Source organism: Thunnus thynnus, chromosome 24 (assembly GCF_963924715.1).
Source record: "Thunnus thynnus chromosome 24, fThuThy2.1, whole genome shotgun sequence".
Lineage (NCBI taxonomy): Eukaryota > Metazoa > Chordata > Actinopteri > Scombriformes > Scombridae > Thunnus > Thunnus thynnus.
In genome coordinates, this window is record NC_089540.1 from 16,549,566 (window position 1) to 16,572,228 (window position 22,663).

Consider the following 22,663-nt stretch of genomic DNA (forward strand, 5'->3'; position numbering starts at 1 on the left):
ATCCTATTGATGCCTTGTGGTACACTATGATATACAGTTTACCAGGATAGAAAAATAAAAGGATTTTGATGCAAAAAACACAGGAATATGAAACAAAATGAACCTTATTTGGCGTTTAGGTAGGAGATATATGTTATCAAATGGGAAATTAGCCAGACTAGCAGGTAGAGGAGACCAAAAACTAGCAACAGGCCAAATAAATAAAGAAAATCTGTTTAGTAATCAGGCAGTAAAATACAAATAAGCTGCATAATATTACTTCTATTCAAGCGAATAATGAACTGTATATTGCAAGAGGACATTTTCTTCTTAATCTTTGACTTAATGTTCTTTTCTTATATTATCAGTTCATTTTTTTTGTAATATAATTACATTATGTTTGTTCCTTAAGCGAGAAATAAATGTTTTTTTTGTCTGTAGTGCATCTCCCTGGTTTTATTTGATATTTAAAAAAAAAAAAAAAGACCCCACAAGGCTCAAGAGTTTCAATCTAATCTGTTATTGAGTGGATGCTGCAGCGGTACACATATCTGTACTAACAGCTGCAGAAGTTTTCCTCCTCTCGTTTTAAAAGAAGCTTTGTAAGAAGAAAAGAAGGAGAAAATACCGAGCAGGCGGTCCGTGTCTTTCACTCGCTGCCCCAGCAGTGCAAACGGGTGTGGGAGGGGGGGTGGGGGGGGGGGGGGGAAAGAGGATTCAAGTGGGAACTGATGTGTTTGCTTAAAGCCTTTTCCCTCTAACAGAGAGCTGCGAGACAGACCTGCTGTCTCTACACACTGCTTTCACACAGAATGCCAGCCAAATGACGGGGAAAATTACCCACGCTGGTGCTGAGGTTGGATTACAGAGCCGACCAAACGGTCCCGAGTTGGCACCTCCGAAAAAAAAAAACATCTTCGAGAACACATTGTATGAACCAAAATAATGAATGTATGGTTTCACAGATGTGTTTCACCACATCTGTGTATGAGAACGTATTGCGTTCGATGCAAAGGAGAGAGTTCAGGTAGTTATCCAAGCAGGCTGCAAAGGACCAGGATTTCATTGGCTCATGATCACAAAGAGTCACTTATATTAACGTAATCATAGCAAAAAAAGTTCATTTCTACTGTGGTGAATGACCCCTATTGAATTTATCCACAAAACTCAAAAGGATTCGGTGCTTGTCAGGCTGTAATATCAGACCTTGTGTATGAATGTACTTGGCAGCCCTCTGTCATTCTGCAGCACCGTTTGAGCATAAAGAATTACTGACGCTGAATGGACTCAGATCTGGTTTCTCCCGGTTTGGACTTTTTGATAAACCTGCTGCGGCAGACAGAATAATAGAGAACAGGAACGGTTTGAGAGTTTTGTGTCTAAGCTTGCATAAACAGGTCTGTATTGAATCGAAGGTGTTTGTTCTATAAATTAAGAGCTTCAAGAGTTTAAGTAGCTACAGTAAAAACCTCCGACACTCACCACGACTCGTAGACAACTGAAGGAAGACTTTTCTCTCTGACCCATTTAAGAATCCCCAATATAAATACAAGAATAATCAAATTCAGAGAAGGTGTGATGAGAAGTTTAGGCCTTTACCCCAACACTCCCCATCCCTCCCTTACATTTCAATACTTCAACACAACAATGAATGCCCCTGTTTTGTCCCACGAGCAATCCCATATGACAGATAAGAGCTGGGAAAACGGTTTACCTGTTTGTATGTGTGCATGTCAATGAAAATGGGGCAACGCTCGCTATTAAAGAGCTCCCTCGGTAGCATTACTGCTCATGTGACAATGTGAGTCGTCTGCAAAAACACAACCAAAGACTGATTCTAGTTCATTCATTAAGATGAACTGAAGAGATTATTAATCCGATCATAATTTCGTTAGGATGTCGGCATCACTAAATTAAGTCCTAAATGTTTACTGTGCTTGGAGATTAAAGCATTTCCAATTCTGATCGTGTTTTACATGAAGAAATTGATCATCGTTTTAAAAAATGCAAATCATAAATAAAGTGCGCAGACGTGCAACCGAGAAAAATCACAGCACATCAATTGTGCTCGGCAGAATAAGCCATTTTAAGTCAGTTCATTACTTAGATGAGAAAATTATCATCTTAAGACCATTTCATTATACAGATAGATGACAATGATGGTACTTAGTAACAAAGATTAACTCCTGTATATCATGTTTTGGCTGAAGATTAAAATGATTCAGATTCTGACGAGAAAATAATAATTGACGGACAAACAAGACAAGAAGGTCGTCAGTATGTCTTCTTAAAAAAAAAAAAAAAAAAGTCAAAGTCAAGGAGACGGCTTTTCGTGTTCTTTCTGTCTGTCTGCACAGCTCCCGTCTTACAATACGACTCATCAGTAAGTCTGCAAAAATGTCACCAAGACGAATTCCTGTGCGCTCATTGTGCTGGTGGCGAAATATGTGATACCGAGTCTGACCATGATGTAGGTGAGAGCAAAAAAGAAATGAAAGGATACCAACATTCTTCAAGGATACAATGCAAATTATGATTAAGTCTAAATATCAAGGCGAATTCCTGCACCGTTGCGATGCTTGGCAACAGAGACGACAGACTTGGATGATTTTTTTTTTTTTACAAGGAAATGATGACTGATGGACTCTGATGGTGATGGTCTGATCCTCAGTAGTGCTTCATGTTACGATGAACAACACATAGATAAAAATGATGATGATCCTGATGATGATGAACTCTTTTCTTTTCTTTCTTTTTTTGCGTCTGCTTTTGTTTCTGGAAAGTCTCGTCTGTCTTCCGGGCTTCGGCCTGACCGAGGAAGCCGGGCCAGACCTTCCCTCGGGAGTCACCGGATCCCTTGTCCGATCGCAGGGCGCCGTGGCCTCAAACGGGAGGAGGGGGGGGGGGGGGGGAGGGGGGGCGCATTACACTTAGTCAGCACACCACAGGAAACAGGAAAACAGAATCTGCTGCTTCACGCCGTTCTTCCCAACCCTCAACCGTCTCCCGTGCCCTAATCGGGTTACACCTTCATCTATTACATCAGAACAAGTCCTTTAGGTCTGGCTCCGTTTGCACAGACAAAATTAAAAAGTTTAATTATTAGATTTAAGGATAGAATGGGCAGTAATTCTATAATTAAGCCTCCAAAGCTCATAACGTAAGGCCATATCTTCTTGTTTATATGAGGTCATATCAAAAACAAAAAGTTGTTGACGTGACCTTAAAAAAGAGCAAACCTGAAAGCCTGAATTGACATAAATCAGTGTCTAACGTCCCTCAGAGATGCTGCGTTTTATTAAGCGAGCTACCCTTTTTTCATCATGACATTTTCCTGTGATGTCTGCAGCCGCACTTCAACTCCAATTTGATAAATTTTGAGCCAAAGTACATTTGCAAAGGCTTATGCTCCTCTTGTACTTAAGTAATTTACACTCTCTGGCTTGAAAAGTGTTCCAGGTAAGTGGCAACGCTCCTACTTATGCAAAATGTATCTGCACTCCTCCTCAGTCTGCATATGAGATGGAGAACTGCATGCTGCAGTTTCAGTTTCCTTTCCTCTGCTCACTCGCTCTCTCTGCATGGGAAACATGGTGAGCCATAGGGTCTAGCAGATACCATTCTGGAAACTGGGTCACATCATACACAATACATTACATAAACATAACAGGTGGACATTCATACAAACAAGGGGGCTGCATTCGGAGCCGTGTTGGCCACTTTCCACCATGCACAATACATTTTCAGCAGGGAACACAAAAGACATCCATCCATGCAATAAACCCAGGCAGAAAAAAATAAAAAAAAAACACACAGAAAATGTGTTACGAACCGAGTAAACAAGACACTGTCGAAAAAAAAAAGCAAAGAGAATAACAAAATGGCGGTCTGGGATTGAGGTGGAGAATTCATACCAAGCTCTGAACCCAAAAAAGGGGGGGGGGGGGGGAATTAAGTGTTTCAACTTCAATTAAACTGCTCTTACCTCCACCATAATGTGAAAGGCGTGCTTGTTGAAAAGGAACATAAGAAGCAAACAGAGAAATTATTGCTATTTTCTGTCAGTTAGTGGATGAAATTGAGGCAGATGAAAGGTAGGAGATGATTGGTCGTCCCTTTTTTTCCCACTCCGCTTACTCCGGAAAGCTACTTTGGGACACATGAAGGTCCATTTGTAATAGAAGCTGTTAAGAAACACTGCACCAAAAGGCAAGATGCTACCATTTTAGGGAACTTAAGTAATGCTCTTAAGCAGATAAACTTAAAATACACTGAGTGTCAAAAGGAACAAAGATGGCAACAGTAAAACCAAACAACCATGAGTGTAAAGTTTGGAGAACCCAACAGCACCCAGACTACAGATGCGTCACGTTTATCCCCACGTATCCACAATAATCATGTGAGACACAGATACAGTATGTTGGGTGAAGAAAGTGCAGGAAAGCTGCTACGTATCCTTTCAAAATGTTCCACACTGGAGCCAATGCAAGTTTTGGAGGAGATACTGAACTGTTTTTTTTGATACCTTACTTAGAGGAACCTTTTAGATTCAAACTAGACGAACAGTAGAACAGTAGAGCTGCAACAATAGTCGATTGTTTGATTAGTCAGTCGACTGAAAATGAATCGCCAGCTATTTATATAAGTGAATCATCATTTTAGTCACTTTTCAAGTAAAACAGCTGGTTGCAGCTTCTCTTTTCTTCATCATACAGGATACTAAAGTGATTGTCTTTGAGTTTTAGGCTGTTGGTTGGACAAAATAAGATATATGAAGATGTAAAATTTGACTCTTACATTATAGTCAACATTTGTCACTATTTTCTGACATTTTATAGACTAAACAATCGTTTAAACAAGGAAATAATCAGTAGATTAATTGATAGATTAAGTAAATGTGAGTTACAGCCATAAAAAACTATGTACTACAGATGCATTTTGATATGAACCAAAAAGGCATTAAATGTTGTCGTGAGGAAGACAAAGAAATGTTGGGTGAATTAAAGCGAAATGCAAAAACAATTCAACCCCCACAAAGACATAAAAAAAAAAAAAAGCTGTTCATAGCTCACAGATTTCATTTTTCATCTGTCAACCCTCACAATTATTTTGCAACACTTCACACGGCAACACATGTGCATGACACAGCTGCAGTTGCCCGGCTAAAAAAAAAAAAAAAAAAAAAAAGAGAAGTGGTGAAGCACCAGCCGTGTCGAAATCACAACTGTCTTAAAAAAAAAAAAAAAAAAAAAAAAATCTTTGACATCATAAAATTTTAATCTCTTTACCAACATGTGATAAAAACCATCTGGGAGCAATAAAAGTGTTGAAAAAGGCATGATTTTGTGGGCTTTTGAGAATATGTGGAGTCTACTGGCTGTTCAGGACCTCTTTGGAAAGCAGCACCCAGACAAACAAGATGTAAGTAGCTCCATAATAAAGCAATTGATGAGATTTTGGTCAGAATCGATCGGTAAGATGGATAAAGATGAGAAAATAGGGGTCCAGGTCGAAAAAATGGCCAGACTCATGTTTAAGTGCTCCAGCTCCGGGCCTCTGCCTCCGTGTGAAAGCTGTGGGTCTGTGTACTCAGACAGAATCAATTCCAGTTTGCCTCCACTTCGCACTGTGGTGTGAATAATGGAGGCTTGGTGGCAAATATGCAGTCCATGATAGACCACAGTCATAATGACATAATGACAGTGTGCTATAAAGTTACTTTGCTTGGATGCCAGTTTTACTGCGTTTTCGCACCGGATCTCATCTTTTTGAGTCTTCAAAGAGCTACGAGCGAAAGAGAATTAAAACGTCCAATTTGTGACGAAATGTGACAAGTCCACTCAACACCTTCCACCCACCACGATGTTCATCTGACAACTCTATGTGAAAGTAGAACAGGAGCTCTTTTCACTAGGTTGGCTCAGTCTAATTTTCCTCATTGCTTTGAATCGTAAAAATTAAAGACCCATAACTGTGATAATGGATCCATTAATGATCTTTAAGTGGGAATAATTACTTTTGCATCATGGAGATTGCGTCTTTTCTTACCTTGCAAAGAAAACTAATGGAGGTACTGTGAACTTTGATGTGTTTCTTTCTTTTTTTTACCTTTGATTGTGAACTATAAAGAAAGATGTGACCAAATTTAATGTAGGAAAGGTGCAGAAATGCAAGATATCAGTGTAGTTTGTTGTGTTTGTGAATGTTTTGCTGTCTCAATTTCTACATTTATCTTGAATTCAGTTCTTTATCTTATGATCCTATTGCCGTTTTCCCACTTTGTGCAGAAATAGCTCGAGTTGCTGGATCATAAACATGAAAAACAACTGGTACTATAGTATTCTGCAAAATGCATTTGAGAGAAAAACTATAAAATATAAATGTTTAGCATAACTTTAATCAAAGGCAGAAATCAACATTGTGTATACGTTACGTCTTTGTCCCTGGCTCTGTCGAGTCTGCAGCTGCTTGTTTATGACATAATCACATTCCTACTCCTTTTAATTAGAGATTTAGATTAAATGTGCACAGTGTGATGCAGAGCTCTGCCATTTAAAAAGACCCAGCACTGTAGTTGGCACGTACTGTAGATGCTGTTGGGGAACAAAGGGAAAAAATGTCTATAAGTACCAACACCTACGGTACCAGCAATTACAATGACTTCCTATATACACAATTAAAATGTACACAAATACATGACAACCACCAACAATCCACATGATCTGTAACTTCCTCTCCGACAGACCACAAGCAGGTTTGATGATTCACTGTCATCCATCATTATTCTCAATAATGGCGCTCCACAGGGGTCCGTACTCAGCCCATTTCTCTACAATCTCTACACACTGTCAAAGTCCAACCACCATTACTTCAAATATACAGATGATATAGCCATCCTCGCACCGCCCACGACTCTCTCTCTGCCCAGCGTTTCCCATACATAGGCTCTACTTGGGTGGCCTTCCCAGGTAGATTAAGACCTGCCCTGCTCTTTCGCCGCCCCAAAAACACTCGTCCAACCCCTCAGTCTCTCCATCAAAGGAGAGAAGGTAGAGGTGACATTACACTGGACAATGACCTCAGCTTTAATCAGCATACCATGGATATTTACGAGACGTACAACCACCTGTCTGTCCAACTGCATCTCCTTCTTCTCCTGTACTGTAGCATTATCGAGCCAGTTCTCCTGTAAGGTACCATCTGTTTTCAGTCAGCAATAAGAATAAACTCACTCATTTATCCAGCAAACTCATTGGTATTCCCACCCCCAACTTATCCGATTGCGTCACCTCATTCCTGTTCTGCAAAGCCCTCACAATCAAACATGACCCAGACCACCCACTCTACCAGAACTTTACCCCCCTTCCTTCTGTCCGTAGGTATAGACTACACGTGTGCAGAAAGGCCCGTTTTTGCAGGAGCTTTGTTCCTACAGCCATACAGGCTTTAAATAAGTAAACTCGTCTTAAGTTACAAGGAATCCAGTCTGTGATGTGTAGAGTGTCGATCCATGTCTTTGTCTCTGTTGTGCGACCTGTATAATTAAGTGTCCCTGTAAACCCTGTATAATTCTGAATGTCTTACTTGTTTGTGTTATGTTTATACCTACTGAGGAGAAGAATTTCCTCCTTGAAGACAAATAATCTATATGTATGTATCTAAGTACTGTTCATTCTGATGAATGCAGTACATGTTTATGTGACGTAGCATAAATCAAGTCCAGTCTTACCGAGGGCTGGGCGATAAAACCATCTCGATATGGGATCGATGATAAACTTTGGGACATTTTTTACTCGATATTGATAGATCTAACAGCCTATCACACAGCAGAAATAAATGCAACAACAGCCGGTCAGTCTGCAGCTTTTGATCTGCGAGTCAAAGTGCGCCCATTTCCTACCGCAGCCGATAACGCTACGCTAGTGCTATCATTAGCAGGGCTATCTAGAGTACCACAGATGAGCATATGATTGTGCCTTTGTGTTTACTTTGTTTTATTCACATTATTTCAATAATGCAAATAAAAGCTTAATAAGTTTAATAAGTTACAAGCTAACTTATATTGTTTTATTGTGGCAGATAAACCGTGTTTGCACAGTTAAATGTTTACATTTTGTTAATCTAGTTTTTATGTTAATAAACTATATTATAACTAAAGGCTTCAGTCATTATCAGGACACTCATATACTTAAATATATATAAATAAATATTGATCAATATGGAGAGAATGATCATGATCATATTTTTGGCCATGGCACCAAAGTTGATTTGTAATGTCTTGACAGAAACATTTACATAAATAATAATAATTATACATTTAATTTATACAGCATTTTTCATTCATAGTGACACTCACAGTGCTTCAGAATTAATAACATAGAACAGCTAACATAAAGAATATAGTGATAAGAGTTATGGAGGCTGTTCCACAAGCGTGCTGCAGCAGAGCAGAAGGCTCGATGCCTCACGCTGCGGAGCTTAGTACTGTATTATTTGTGTGGTTGAAGCCTCGTTCAAAGATACAGATAAATTATTCAAATGGAAAGCGACTTAAAGGAATAGTTGGACATTTTATTGTTGAGCTGGGAAGATCGATAACACTTGAGTCTGTGTGTTAAGTATTAAGAGTAGTAAGTCTTTTTTTTTACAGTAGGCGTTGCTTTTTTTTTCTTTTTTTTTTTTAAATTTACTATATTTATTCTGCAGAAAAAAAGTGTGATTCAGTAACCTGTGGTGGAACAGGCAGAGTTCTGGTGTGTTTTTACTCTTTAACAGAGCAAAAAAAAATTTGCTGGAAGCTGTCCTCAGTGACTTTGCAGGAGTGTGCTGTTTGAGTGATTGAGTCACCTCTGCTTTTTTTAATCCAGCCTGTGGTGCAACACAAAAACACATTCTTCAACAACACACACACACACAAAAAAAATAGATATAAATAAATCCCTCCACATCGCTCCTCCCCGCTGCCTCCATGTATCTCCTCTCGATTGCTTTCTCCATCTTCCATATTAAATAAAAAACTAACTAAACGGAACAACTGCGCGGATATCAGATAGTGATAGTAGCGAATTGTTTGTTTTAGCCTCTTTCACGTAGCAGGCGGGTGGAGTTTACTGCATCACCTCATTCCAGAAAAGCATATGAGCTGACTTTTAAATACATTCCTGTACAAGTGACCTCGTTTTCTTCTCCTGTCCTTGTACACCTACTCATTCATGCGCTAATACATTCATGCACACACACACGCGATTATACACATCTGGCATGACTTCATTTTTTTTTCATCCTGGCTATTCTATTCCCTCTTTATGGTTTCCCCCTCCCCCGATGTATCATCGATGATTATCTGATCCTCTTCTTCGCTTGTGATCTTGTTTTATGTTGTTTATTTATTCATTTATTTGTTTCCCAGGTAAGATGTTTCATAATCCTCTTAGCGCTGTTGTTTTTTTTCCGATGCACATTTGTTTCCTGATTGTATTGTGTGTCAGTGTCTTTTTATCTATTCCCCTCCATGCTTCGGCACTGTGCAAATACAGTAACTAAGTTGAAAGAATTGCATGTCTCTCCTCACTCCCTCCCCCGCACTCCCCCACCCACCCACCCACCCACCCACCATCCTCCGAGGCAGAGCTGCGAGCGTCTCTGTGTTTAGTTGTTTGCCTATATAAAGCCTCATCAATAATGCAGAGGCCCCTGACTCCTCTTCCATACGGTGGAAAAGCTCTGCATGGGTTTTCTTTTTTTCCCCTGCTGCTGCTGCCGCTGAGCAGCAGTGAATATAGCTCTGCTGCTGTTCGGGGTTAAAACCACCTCAGGATCATAAAAAATAAATTAATCAGGAATTTTGAAGGAACAGTTTTGTTGTACGGGAGACGTTTTTTTTGAAAGGTGGCGAAACCGGCCTCGCGATTCAAATGAAGATATGAGAATGATCAGAAGTGTAGCAGCTGCGGAAAAAGCATGACAACAAGCAAGAGACAAAAGGAAAAGAATACATGTTTGTGTGAATGAGGGAGGAGTGATGAGAGGTGAACGAGTACACCATCAGATGTGGGTCAGAACTCTGTTTTGCCAACAATTATTCTAACCTGAACAGCACAATATGCACTCAAAACCTTGAGTATTTTTAAGACAGGGCACCTTTTGTGTGATTATAAACCCAACTGACGCAATATGAACCATCCCAATTAAAGTCATCTCCTGACTCTGTAGTCTGCTGCATTAAGGACACGTCTGTGTTTGCTCTGAAAGAGAGTCTGGCAAAAAGAAAAAGAAAAAAAAAGACCGAACCGAGGCTCCTCTCGTCCCTTTATACACCTTTTGAAAGAAAAAAAAAAAAAAAACTGAAAAAGCAATTATCCAAATGTAAACTCTCTGTACAGCGTGTTCGTTCTGGCTGACCGTAGCTCTGTTCCTCTGCTGTACGGGGCCGCAGGAAAGGCCAAGGCTGTTTCAGCCCACTAAGAAACTGGATCAGTGAAGTTGAAGGTTGGTTAAATAGAGAAGGAGCTAGTTTTACTGCATCAAACTTCAATACTAGAGTTTTTTTTTTTACAGGAGCTGCTAATGAGAATTGACTCAAGCAGGATATAAAGAAAGAAATCCGACCAGAGCCGAGTCTGCAAATTATTCTACTAGCTTAGTTATTCCAAATGTTTTTTTTTCTCCAAACGTAAAGAAATAATTCACCTTGCAAGACTGGAAGCGTTTTATATTTCCCCTTTGTTTGCAATTAACAGACGAAGTGGGACGCGACGGAGAAACTCTAACTGCATCAACAACAACTTTGAGGAAAGAGGACACCACGCAGTTTGATTGACAGGTGACCTCTTGGAAAACCCACACCGGTGTGATGAGCGTCTCGGACCAGACACGGAGACGAGAGAGAGGACAGAACAAGCGCCTGAGGTCACCGAGTCTACGTTGTTTTTAATCTGGTTTTCACTTTCTCACCCCGGTAGGACTTACATGTGTAGGGACGAGGGCGGCCGGATAGGCCAACTTGTGGTGTCTCCACATCCAGAAAGAGAAGAGGACGACGGCCGCCAGGCCTATGATGGGAACCAGGGAGTAAAGCAGCGTGCTGAAGAGCTGTGGCTTCTGGGAAAATGGGTTGGAGGTGGCTGCGAGGAGAGGGTGAGAGAAGATAGTGGAACAAAGAGCAAAAATTAAGATAAGCATATAACTTTATTGCTTTCTTTATTCAAAAAAAACAAACAAAAAAACCCAAATAAATCAGAAAAAGTGACATAAACAGACAGGAAGTAAAAGAAATATAAAAAACAGCATGGCTGATTGGCCTGACATTGTGCTACATCATCTCTGAGTGCAGCACTAACTCTGCTTACAGCTTACTGCCACTGTGCTTAGGGATAATATCAATGCACGCACACACAAACACACACACACATGCATGCACACACATACACACGCAGCAGGATTAGCAAATCCATCTCGTGACATAACGTAATCTGCCTGCCAAAAATAACAGAGCTCTGAACTGTGTCCGACCCCTGCAGGAGTTGCAGGGTGACGCCTGCTGGCTCAGCCTGTCCTCCCATCACAAGGTGTGACAGTCTGATTCGGCGCTGCTGTCAAAGCGGCCCCGGCGCTCGGACGCCGACCGCCACAGCCGTTCCTGGGGGTGGCGGGGAGGGAAGGGAGGGGGGAAAAAAAAAAGGGGGCTGATGGGGGCTGCACCAGCTGCATCATGGGACTCTCAGGGCGTTTGTGAAAAGTTTTTCTCTACAGGGTGTCTGCAGGTTCGAGAGAGTCAAAGTTAAAGGAATAGAAAGAGACAGACCGGCCTGTTGGAAAACTTGGCTGTCAAAATGCGAAACGATGAGCGCGGCGACACCAGAACCGCCGCTGATTGATGAATGCACATGAAATATTATGTCCTAGTCAAGGCGTAGACATATTTTCACTTTCAAAATATCAAAAAAAAGAAGAAAAAAAAATCAAGGACAGCAGAGTTATACCTTTATTCCCTGCAGAGCGGTTTTATTGCTTCAGGCTAACTCTTTAAAACCCACCCTGAGAGTCCCATTATTATCAATTCTACAATAACTGACTCCTTTGTAAACTGTAGCTGTTGTTAGCTTTTTATTCCTATCTGTCTTTTGAGTTTTCTTTTATTTGATTTTGTGCAGTTTTGTCTGCAACTTCTTATGTCGCTGTCTTGTCAGGTCTCCCTCGTAAAAAGAGGGGTTCAACCTCAGCGGGACTTACCTGTTAAATAACACAGTGAGTGATACTAAGCTCCATGCAGACTCTTCAGTGTAGACTAGTCGGAGTGACGGAGGGTTTATAACATATTAAGTGAAAGAAGACTCCATGCTAACACTTGCTATATTATGTAATTGTATGGCCTACTCTAACACTTCAGCACAAACTATATTAAGCAACAGAAAGCGTCACGCTTACACTGTAGTGAAGAGGAAAATAAGAAGCTCTGTTCTCAACAGACGTGCAACGTTTTTAATGTATTTCACACAACCAGACATGAAGAAAGTCATTTTTATTGCAGGTTTCTGGCAGCACAAAATAAAAAAAAAAACAGAACAAGACACTGTCAAACCTGGTTTTGGTTACTTTTATTATCCTGCTTCAAATCTCTAAATATTTTCTAACACCTGGAAGCTCAATAGCTGGCAGCTGTTCAGAGCACATAAGTTTAGAGAACTCAGAAACATTTTTTTTTTTTTACAAGTGCTGAGGTAATGTGTTACTGCTTGTAAATATTTGATACACAGCTCTAGATTCACCTGTAATCGAGCCGTGTGATTCTGAATAAATAGGAGAAAGTTGTCTGGTGTTTGTTTTATGGAGAGAGGGATACTGCTGCTGCTGCTGCTGCTGCTGTGTGTGTGTTGGACTGTACGTACTGTAGGCGGTCGAATGGTGCGTCTCGCTCTGCGGGGGCGCGTCGGGGGCGTACAGGAACCTCTCGTTGCACATGTTGCCTTCACAGCAGCAGAAGAAAACGTCTGGACTCTCCTTCCTCTCCACGCACTCGTTACTGCGGAGAAGATTGGAAGCGGGAATTTAAAAAAAACACACAAAAAAAAACACAACAACCCCCCCCCCCACACACACACACGTTTCCTTTCTTTCCACTCAGCAGACTGCAGAGGACATGGAGTTTATTTTCTTGAGTGCAAATCAGTGCAACACACTTCTCCGTGCGCTTGCTGCAGAAGACGAGGAGGGAGGGAGAGGAGGAAGGAGGGGAGGGAGGGTGATGTTTTCTAAAAAGCATGAACACACGCTCACAAACACACACCTACACAGACACACACACAATCCTCTCTCCTTCCTCTCCGTTCCCTCGCCGCCGCACAAGACATGAAAGAAAAACATTAATAAAATAACTCCTACACGCGCCGATATACACACACACATGCAAACAAACACACATCACACACACAACACTAACAATCATGCACACTCACACTCACGCTCGCTCTCTCTTTCACACTCACACAGTCATCAGATAAAAGCCAAAAGGAAGTGGCAGCCGCCCTCGACTTGCTCTGGACTCTCCAGGGAGGTGAGGCGGCGCCGTCTGAGCAGAGGTACGCAAACCGTCCAGCCTGCAGAATCTACAGCAGCGACTTTATCGCTCAGGAATCAAAAAAAAAAAGGAAAACACGAGCAGCTCAAAAAACCCAAGCATCCGATGCCAGGTTGATGTTCTAGCCGAGGATGATAATACCTATCTATTAATATCTGTTTACTGTTCTGGGTCTGGACGCTCGGACGCATACATCATCGCTAGATCCGTTTTCAGTATCGGCTCAGTCAGGTGGTAATTTAGCGATGTATGAGCAGCGATGTATGAGGGAAGCAAACACAGGGACAAAAAACTGTGCTCAAGGTAAAGTGTGTTTAGAGAGGAGCCTTCCTCAGGATGTGACGGCTTTATCCTGTTCCGAGAGACTCGCGCTGACGCTTTTTTGTTGGAAATAAACATACAGCTTCTCATCAAGGACTTTGACCATTATTAGAAAAAAAAAGCTAATTTGTTTGGGTTTACAGGAGGATGAATAGCAGTTAGAGGCCTTTTCGAATATGTGTGTTATATATTGTAAAGTATGAATCTCATCCAAATAACACTGCAGCTTTTCTAAAAGAACAATGCTTTCATTTTATACTTTATGCTTCACACTTACAATTATATCTGTGTGTCCCTGAAAGACAAACTATTAAATGCTGCCTGCAACTGAACTCAAGAACTTGCAAAAAACCCTGAGAAACATAAAGAAATATCACACTGAGGTAAAAAATAAACTACTTCTAATACTTTTAAAGGTTTAAAACTCTACCTAAGTCTTATTTGGTGATTTCTGCCGTTACCCGCCTACCTGTCGTAGCAGTTGACGTCGTCTAACCAGCATCCTTGCTTGACGACCTCCACGGTCCCGGAGACGTTCTTCCACGTGGCGAAGCAGTGCCGCCTCTTGTCTTTCTCGCCATAGCAGGGCTCGATGCCGCTGCGGTTGGTGCGCTCCTTCTCCCAGCTGGAGTTGTAGTAGACGCACTCCTGAGTCTCCGAGCGACCCAGGATGGCACCTGGAGAGAGCAGAGGGGGGGGGGGTCGGGGGAGAGAGAGAGGTCATCAATTAATTTCCTTTTTTGACATTTCGAGCTTGACTTTTCCTGGACAGATGAAACATTAAAAATAACAATTAACGTATCAAATACTTTGCCAGGTATCCATGAAAAAACGGAATCTTTCCCTGCTTTGTCAAGTGTCAAAGAAATTCATTTAGTTTTGTATCAATAACCTTCTTTATGGCATCAAAGTATAAGATAAAGTGAAGTTGTAAAACATTTAGTAATAATAAAATTTACTCCTGTGGTAGTTTTTTTTTTATCCCGAGTGCTTTAGAGTCGATATACCAATCAAAAATAAAAGCTTTTTTTAAGATGAACAATAAAACCAAGCGAGGCGTGACTGACTGAAAAAAAATAAGGTTATGGAGGAACACACGGGCAGAGCGGAGCACTCGAAACCCCCCCCCCCCCCCCCCCCCCTCCTCCTCCTCCTCCACGATCGACTTCCCTCGCCGCAAAAAATAGACTCTGATTTCCTGCGGATGAACGAACGCAGCGGGTCTCCGCAAACCGATACGCAGGGAAACGACTCCGTGACAGCTCGTCAGTTTAGCCTCTCGTCACCTGTCAGAGAATTAGTCCAGTTTAGACTCCTGACAGGACGGAGGAGAGTCCGACACAACCGCCATCGCTCCTAAAAAGGTGCAAGAGGAAGAGGTGCTCAATCCCACGACATGTATCAGCTCTTAACCCAAGAAACCAGACATCAAAAGCATATTATTCTACTATTTATCCCGTTTCCCTTTGACATTTCTGCAGAGTTAACAGTCGACATACTCGTGTGTGTTGTGAGAATGTGACATAAGTGTTTGTGTGAGTGTCAGATTATTATCCCCTAGAAAGGAAAGGCGGTGCATGTGTGCTTAAAATAGTTGAGAACTTCCTCAGGTTGTTGATGCAAGTAAAAAAGAAGAGTTGCAAAATCATGCAACACCTCTTCTTCTGTTCAGTAAACGCTACTTGATGCTGGTTAAACGCTGTATTTTGGAGCTCTAATGTGTAATTTTGTTATTTATGTATTTGCATGTGTTTTACTCTCCTAACTTCCTGTTTGTTTTATTCTGAGTCGTGCTCGCTCGCTTCTGTTGCTTTCTAAAGTCTAAAAAGGCGCTCTGTGTGTGTGTAGAGTTTACGGAGAAGCGCGAGACAAATAAAGAATAATGCTCCAATAATGTGATCATTATCCACTCTCCTCCTGCCAGTGATTTCACGTTGTTGTGTGTAATAGAAGCGTCCTGACCTTGCCTCCGATCATCGCAGAAGCTTCCAGAAATTAGGGCTTAGCTTGCGTAACGGAGGTTAACTTTTAGGGGAAGATCTTGTATTTTTCAATAAAAGTAAAGCCAGTTAATGCCAAACACCGAGTCCTGCCGCTCTCTTTTCAACCACGTTAATAGAGGCAGATGGAAGCGAGAGGAGAGTGGCTACTTCACTGGCAGGCGAGGTCAGTGTCACCCTGCCCCCCCTCCCCCCCCTCCCTTTTTTTTCAACATTTTCTCTCGTCAAATCCATTTCCCATGAACCCCCCACCCTCCACCCTCCCCAAAACTATTTCATAGCAACAGGTGCAGCTGTGAATTGTTGCCAGCAGGATAGAGAGCACAAGGCTGAAGCAAAGAGAGAGAAGAAAAGAATAGTGTTTGCTGATGAATGAGTGGCGCCTGAACGAGCTCGCAGCACGTCAGAAAAATGCAGAAATAATTGTTTAAAAAAAAAAAAAAAAAAAAAAAAAAAAGCGCATGAATTTACACGGAAACACACACACACACACATGAAAAAAGCTGCACTCAAACACTTGTTTCAGCTAATGGAAAGATGAGAATTTGCCCAAAGGGAGGATGACATCATGTGATGTGTGGTTCATGTGGTCTTAATGCAAACAAATCACTTTCTAGACTAATTTCATTTGTGCTCAGTCGAATAAAAATACATTTATTTTTACTATTTTGGCTGCTGCTGTATCATAGAAACCATAAAAACTCTACTGCCAAGATGCCCTTGAGCAAGAGACTCCGATCTGGAGCGGGAATTGAGTGTTCAAGAGTAAAAGTTGCTGAACCGGCAGACCTTCCTGTCATTCAAGTCGAGCTAAAACACAGAATATCCTGAAGGGAATAAGACAAAGAACATATATTGTAGTAAATGTAAGCACTTGGTATGAGTCTGAAGATATCCCATCATGCCTTTAGAGCATCAAACCACATGATGTTTACTATGAATCTGTGCTCGGTGGAGGTTTTTTCCACTCCGTCGGGCTCTCTAGCAGCTTAAGTGTCCATTGTATGATGCCTGCTTTCCATTCTTTCTATTCTTCCTGATTCATCCTTCGCCGGCCCTCGTGGGAGCTGAAGGCGCTAATGATGGAGAGGTATGCGGAGGTAAAGCGGAAGGTTAGCTCATTAGCCACTTCTGGTTGTAACGGCATTAGCAGTGCTAGCGCTGATCCCAGTGGACGTTGTGATGTCGAGGTGCTTGGCATGCGCGTTTCCGTGTTACAGTGGATGCACAGCAGTGGCGGATAAGTTCCTGTATCAACTTCATTACAAGCGAGCGTTAGTAATGAGTGTTGCAGAGCAGAGAAAACAGGTGGAACCAGTATCTGATGCAGGAGAAAGTAACAAAATGGAGCCATAAGTGATAGATAATGTGGATTTTTTTACATTTTAGCTTGTTTATTAGACTTGTAGAGCACTTTGACCATTGTAATTTAAAAACGTGACTTCTTAGAAGGCTTTATGTGACTGTATGACTCATACATTTGGTTTGACAGGAAGCTTTGACTCAACCTGTTTAAACTTCTACAGTTCCTGAAACTGACCTCCTCCCTTTCTCTAAATCAACGGAAGAATGTATACCAAGAAATATAGGCGCTGAGACTAACTTCACCTTATGTAAACTGACAAGCAAACTGATGTATTTCCCATATATGATGACGAAAAAAGCCCCGTCGTCTTTGTTCCTCGGCCGAGGCAAGCTGCAACACCTCAACAAGCTCCATTGATAACGCCTCCATTCAGGTATTTCACTGTGCGGGAAAGAGCTCCGAGTCCATGTGTGTGTGTGTATACATACAGCTGTTAAGAGCTCAAATCAATCACTTCTCTGAAATGAGGTGACAGTACGGGCCGTCCGCCTATAGCGCCGCCGCGTATCGAAGGTGGGCCCGGGAGCTGCCCCGGCAGTACGGTGGCGGATGTGAGCGGATACAAAAGCAGAGAAATCAATCTTCTGCCCGAGTCACAGCTCAGAGTTCACTAAAGCGGATAATGTCACCGAGTGCAGAGCCTACACGAGCGATTGTGCAGGGACATACAATAGGGCTTCCACCCACAAGCGCACGCACGCACACACACACACGTCCGAGGCAATAAAGAGAGAAGTCCTCTTTGTCTCCGAGAGATATTTCACACGCATGGAAATGTCAAACATGAGTGGCACAGGCTCACTTTGTTGGCCGTAATAAGGTTTGTTTGGGAGAGAAAGATGGAGAAACAACAATGGACGGTTGTTTCCTTAGTAATGATGCTACTGATATATATTTAGTGTCACAAGAGGCGAAGGAGGAGGGGGAGATAAATGGCTAAAAGCTAGTTAATTGATAATAACGGCTGATTGGTTAAACATATTTAGAGTTCATATGGAGTCCATGTGTCACTGTGAGGCCACTTGTGAGAAACTCCAACAGCAAACTAAAGAGTTTTTTTAATGTTTTTGCTTCATCAGGATGAATATTTGCTCACAAGGGGAGAAGTACAATCAGTCAAATCACCGCAGCACAGTTTTGCTTTCTTCTCTCGATGACCACATAGAGTTTTTTTATTTATTTTTTTATAGAGGCTCCTTTCTCTCTCTTCCAGTTATACAAGAGATTTATCAAGGTTAACCGTGACCTACTTTAGTTACGGACATTTCAGCAATGCCTCCCCTCCCCTGCAAAACGTCTAAACACCCGACCCACTTCTCAATCCACTAGGGCTTGCTTTTTTTTGGGGGGGGTGGGGGGGGACTGCTTCTCACCCTGCACCAGCCCACCCCTCGCTAGCTGCCTAGTGGCTCTGAAAATTCACTCTGACATTTTAAAATTTCGTGCATTTAGCTGATGCTCTTATCCACAGTGATTAAGCACCCGGTTCCTACAGCGCCAAACAAAAGAAATTAACTGTAAGGGGTGATAAATATCCCTGATGATCAGTTAAGGCTATCGGACAGGATTTTTAAGAACAATTAGACTAAGGAGACGGGATGTGATTCACCAGAGAGAAGTGTGATATGAAGATGGAAAAGATGGTGAACTTGGCAGAGATGCTGCGACTGGAGGAGATTACTGATTATCTGCAGCCGGCGCTGAAAATTCAATCTTTTTGTCTGGTGGCCCGAGAGGTCGCGTAAGGTGGAGCCAATACAGAGAAACCTGAAGCTGAGAGTTACAGCGAAGGTCCTGAGACGTACAGAGCGTCGCTTTTTTTTTTCCTCTTTTGATAGCGGGATGAACCGCGATAGACCCGAAGGCTGACAAACTCGCCGCCAGCCCTGAGTTCACCCGACACTTAAAAAAGAAAATATCTGCAAAAGCTCATGATGATGTTCAATCAGGATGTGCTGTGAGCAAAATCACACCTATGAAAGAAGATACACAAAAAAATGAGCAAAATGTGCAAACTTAAAGAAAGTTATTCGAGTTTTTAAGTAAAATGAGGCCACGGATGCTGCTGCGTTTTCACTGAAAAGAACATTTCATCTTCTTTAATTCCTCAAGAAGTGAAAGCTTTCCTTCTTGAGTAACTCTTTAATAATCCCAAGATACAAAGTTTAGGTTTCAGTAGATTTATAACCCTGATATTCTATATTATGGGGTGTTTTTTCTGACCCTCTGCACTTCTCCTACTGTGACATATGACCGTAAGAAATTTAAGCACTTCCTTTCATGTGACAGTTAAGTCTCCTGAGCTGAGTAATAGCACAAATTTACTTTCTTTTTTTTTTACTCCAGTGACACGCAATCTCTCACCCACCCACTTTTATCTCAAATACAAGCCAGACTTCCAACGAGGAAACGAAAACCACAAGGGAGAGCTACCTTAGATCCTGTGTACTGGCACATGTCTTTTTATTAGCAACGTGAGAGGGCTACAAGGTAGAAGCCACGCAGCAGAGATGGTTCTGGTCTGATCTGCGGCCAAACCAGTGAGGTGCATGCTGGGTGGGAAATGACCACCAACCACCTGCCAAATGTTGGAGAAATTTCGACTAAGCCACATTTTGGCAGGTAGCCAGTCAACGCCCGGGGGTTTTGTTCCTCTCTACTCCAAAACTAGAACTGGCTGTTGAAACAGATAAAGTATCTGACTAATTTAGGAGTCCTTGAGCTTTTTGGTGGCAGGAAAGCGAAAACTATTCTGCTTCTCAGAGTTTCACCTAACTTTTAAGTAAAGAAACATCTGCTTGTCTGACCACTGTGACGGCTTTTTCCCCCTTTTTTTCCTTCCTGTCATATAGGATGTAAAGCCTTCGTGTTTCTGGTTTCACTGACAGGTGATCTCAGGGTCATGCACTGCAGAAAAAAACTGTAAAATCAAAAAAAGGAAGAAGAATATTAGTTTATCATCAGACGATAATTGTATTAAAATGTGACATTTCAAGCTCAGGAGCAAGTCCATCAGGCATGTTTTGCCTGACAACTGCCGAGGAATACGGGAACTAATATCCAATTTCCTCTGTGTGGCTGGTCACAGGGGCAGGCTGTGCTGCACTCTGCTCTGTAGCCTCATAATGAAGTGGCATTTTGGCGGGCCAGGCCTGCACTCGGCACTGCGTGCACCGAAGTAGGTAAACAACTCATTCATCAAGGCTTTTTTTGTGTGCCTGCCAGGAGCGGGGATTGTTCGTTATGATGGAATTTGTTCTAAGGATCAACTTATCATCTGCGTCCGGGCAGAGATGAAATAGATTTGCCGTGATGTATGGTTGTTTTGGGGCGCTGGTTTGTGTGGGAATATGTGTGACCGGCGCTGAAAAAAACAAATGCCGAGTGATGATTTTTGAATAGTGTTGAATAAAGAAGTTAGGCTGAGGCCAGGGGTCAAAACGCTGTCTGCAGAGCCGGCCTCTTGGCTTGCCAGCAATGCTTGTTGTTGCTGCTGATGCAATTTGACACTCCTCCCCCACACAACTGACTCAAGAACACAACTAAATACAGCTTTTGCATGTGTGAATAACCGCATACATTTAGTAGGAAACTCGTGATCATAGTAGCGTTAACACCTCTGAAAAAGAAACAGTGATTACATCTGAAAAGAAGTCTCTTATTCAAACATATCCTGCACTACTGCTTTCAAATACTCTGCAGTAGAGGAAGAGATAAACAAGTAATAATCTAGTTTAGGCTTTATTTATCAGAGTGATATGAAGGCAGCAAAACAGAAAGATCTCAACTGCTCTGGAGTCAAGTTGAGTTCACGCAGCAAAACTTTGTTAGTCATCAGGCCTCAACAAATCAGGCTGGGTCGGGCTGAGATTTAAGTGATACTCTTATTCTATTAAAAAAAGTCCAATAAAGCTACGTAAATCTATTAGCAACTATTTTGATACTTGATTAATCCATCAAATGTGAATATTTGCTGGTTTCCTTTAGTCTTCTATGACAGTAAACTGAATAACTTTAGATTTCTGGGCATTTTATGTTGCATCTTAGGCTTTGGGAAACACTTTTCACCATTTTTATTAATCACTAATGAAAATAATCGTTAGTTGCGGCCCTTTCTGTAACTTCCTTGCAGGATGGGGCGGACGTATTTCTTGCGTTGTGGACCAAAAACTTGCATCTTGATTAACAGGAGGAAGAAATAATGTTGGAAAATCCTGCAAAAGTCGGTGCTGATCTGCTCAGGAACTAAGAGATCATGTAATTTAAAAAAAAAAGCAAACTACAAATCATTTTAACTTAATAAATCGGAACTCTCTTTTTGCACCGGTGCAATCAATCTGTTCTCCCCGACTCGAAAACGTGGGCACTGCTGGTTAGAAATGCATCCCACCACTTGCCTTTAGGGCAGCTTCTGGCCAGCTTGGATAAAGATTTTTACACCATTTATAGCTGTTTGACTATCACAGGCATCAGGCACCAGGGGCAGCATTAGAGACCACTGCCCCACAGCGAGGTTACTGCCCGACTGAATATTAGGTACTATTTTAGAGCCTGGCGGCAGATTCTCAAGTCCCATAGTACAAAGTCTGATAAGCAGTTCGCCTCGGTGCTTAATCAGTACTTCTATGATGAGACAGAACTTTATCATCTTCAAGTATCTGATAGTAATAAATCATAAAAAAATGATTATAGAGGAGGTGTAGGGAAAAAAGATAAGATGGGTCCGGAGACAAATAAGCTTTGTTCGTTCTTTAGATTAAATTTATTTTAGAAGGAAAAAAGTGGCACATTTATATAATCACTTTAACTCGGTATTTTCTCCTGCAGCAGTGGAAACCTTGTTGCCGTGGCTTCTGAATGAATACACAGTGAACAGTCTGGTCTGTTGCAAAGAGAGAGAGAGAGAGAGAGAGAGACGCTCGTAGCCAGACACTATTTTACAGTAGACAGTAATTTTACAGGGCAGCCAGGGTCTCGCTGGAGTGCTACGTTAATGCTCGATCAGATGGTGTCGTGACATGGCAGGGGTGGTCGGGTTGGCTTGGGTGAGCTGGTCACAAAGACTGCACTCTTTCCAAGGCCAGGAGGAGGGGACATAGTGAGGGTGGTGGTGGTGGTGGTGAAGTGGGGGGGGGGGGGGGTGTGTGCATTAAAAACCACCGCACTCAGCAACTGAATCCAATCCCTTTAATCCTCGCTGGTATGCCAGAGCGACAAACGCCCACTGGTCTCCGCCTCAATTAGCGTTGATGGGGCCGGTTGCCGGACAGGTCAGGAGAGCGGGCGAGTGAGCGCCTGCGTCTCTCTCTCTCTCGCCGTGAATCGCCGCCGACTGTGCCGTTTGCATAGGGATCACATACCAGCGTAGCCCCGTGTGCCTCGTGCGTAATGGGCTGCAGTCGGCCACTGCATACCGTACAT

At 42.1% G+C, this 22,663-nt stretch overlaps 1 protein-coding gene across 1 annotated transcript in view; it reads right to left on the bottom strand.

Moving 5' to 3' along the window:
• LOC137177054 (activin receptor type-2A-like) overlaps positions 1-22,663 on the bottom strand; it is a 49,951-nt gene that overhangs the window by 15,637 nt on the left and 11,651 nt on the right. Inside the window, exons 2-4 of the mRNA XM_067583147.1 lie at positions 14,346-14,553; positions 12,867-13,000; positions 10,948-11,102 (exon numbers count right to left, since the gene is read on the bottom strand). Of these exons, the coding sequence (XP_067439248.1) occupies positions 10,948-11,102; positions 12,867-13,000; positions 14,346-14,553 (497 nt within the window). The remainder of the gene's footprint in view (positions 1-10,947; positions 11,103-12,866; positions 13,001-14,345; positions 14,554-22,663) is intronic.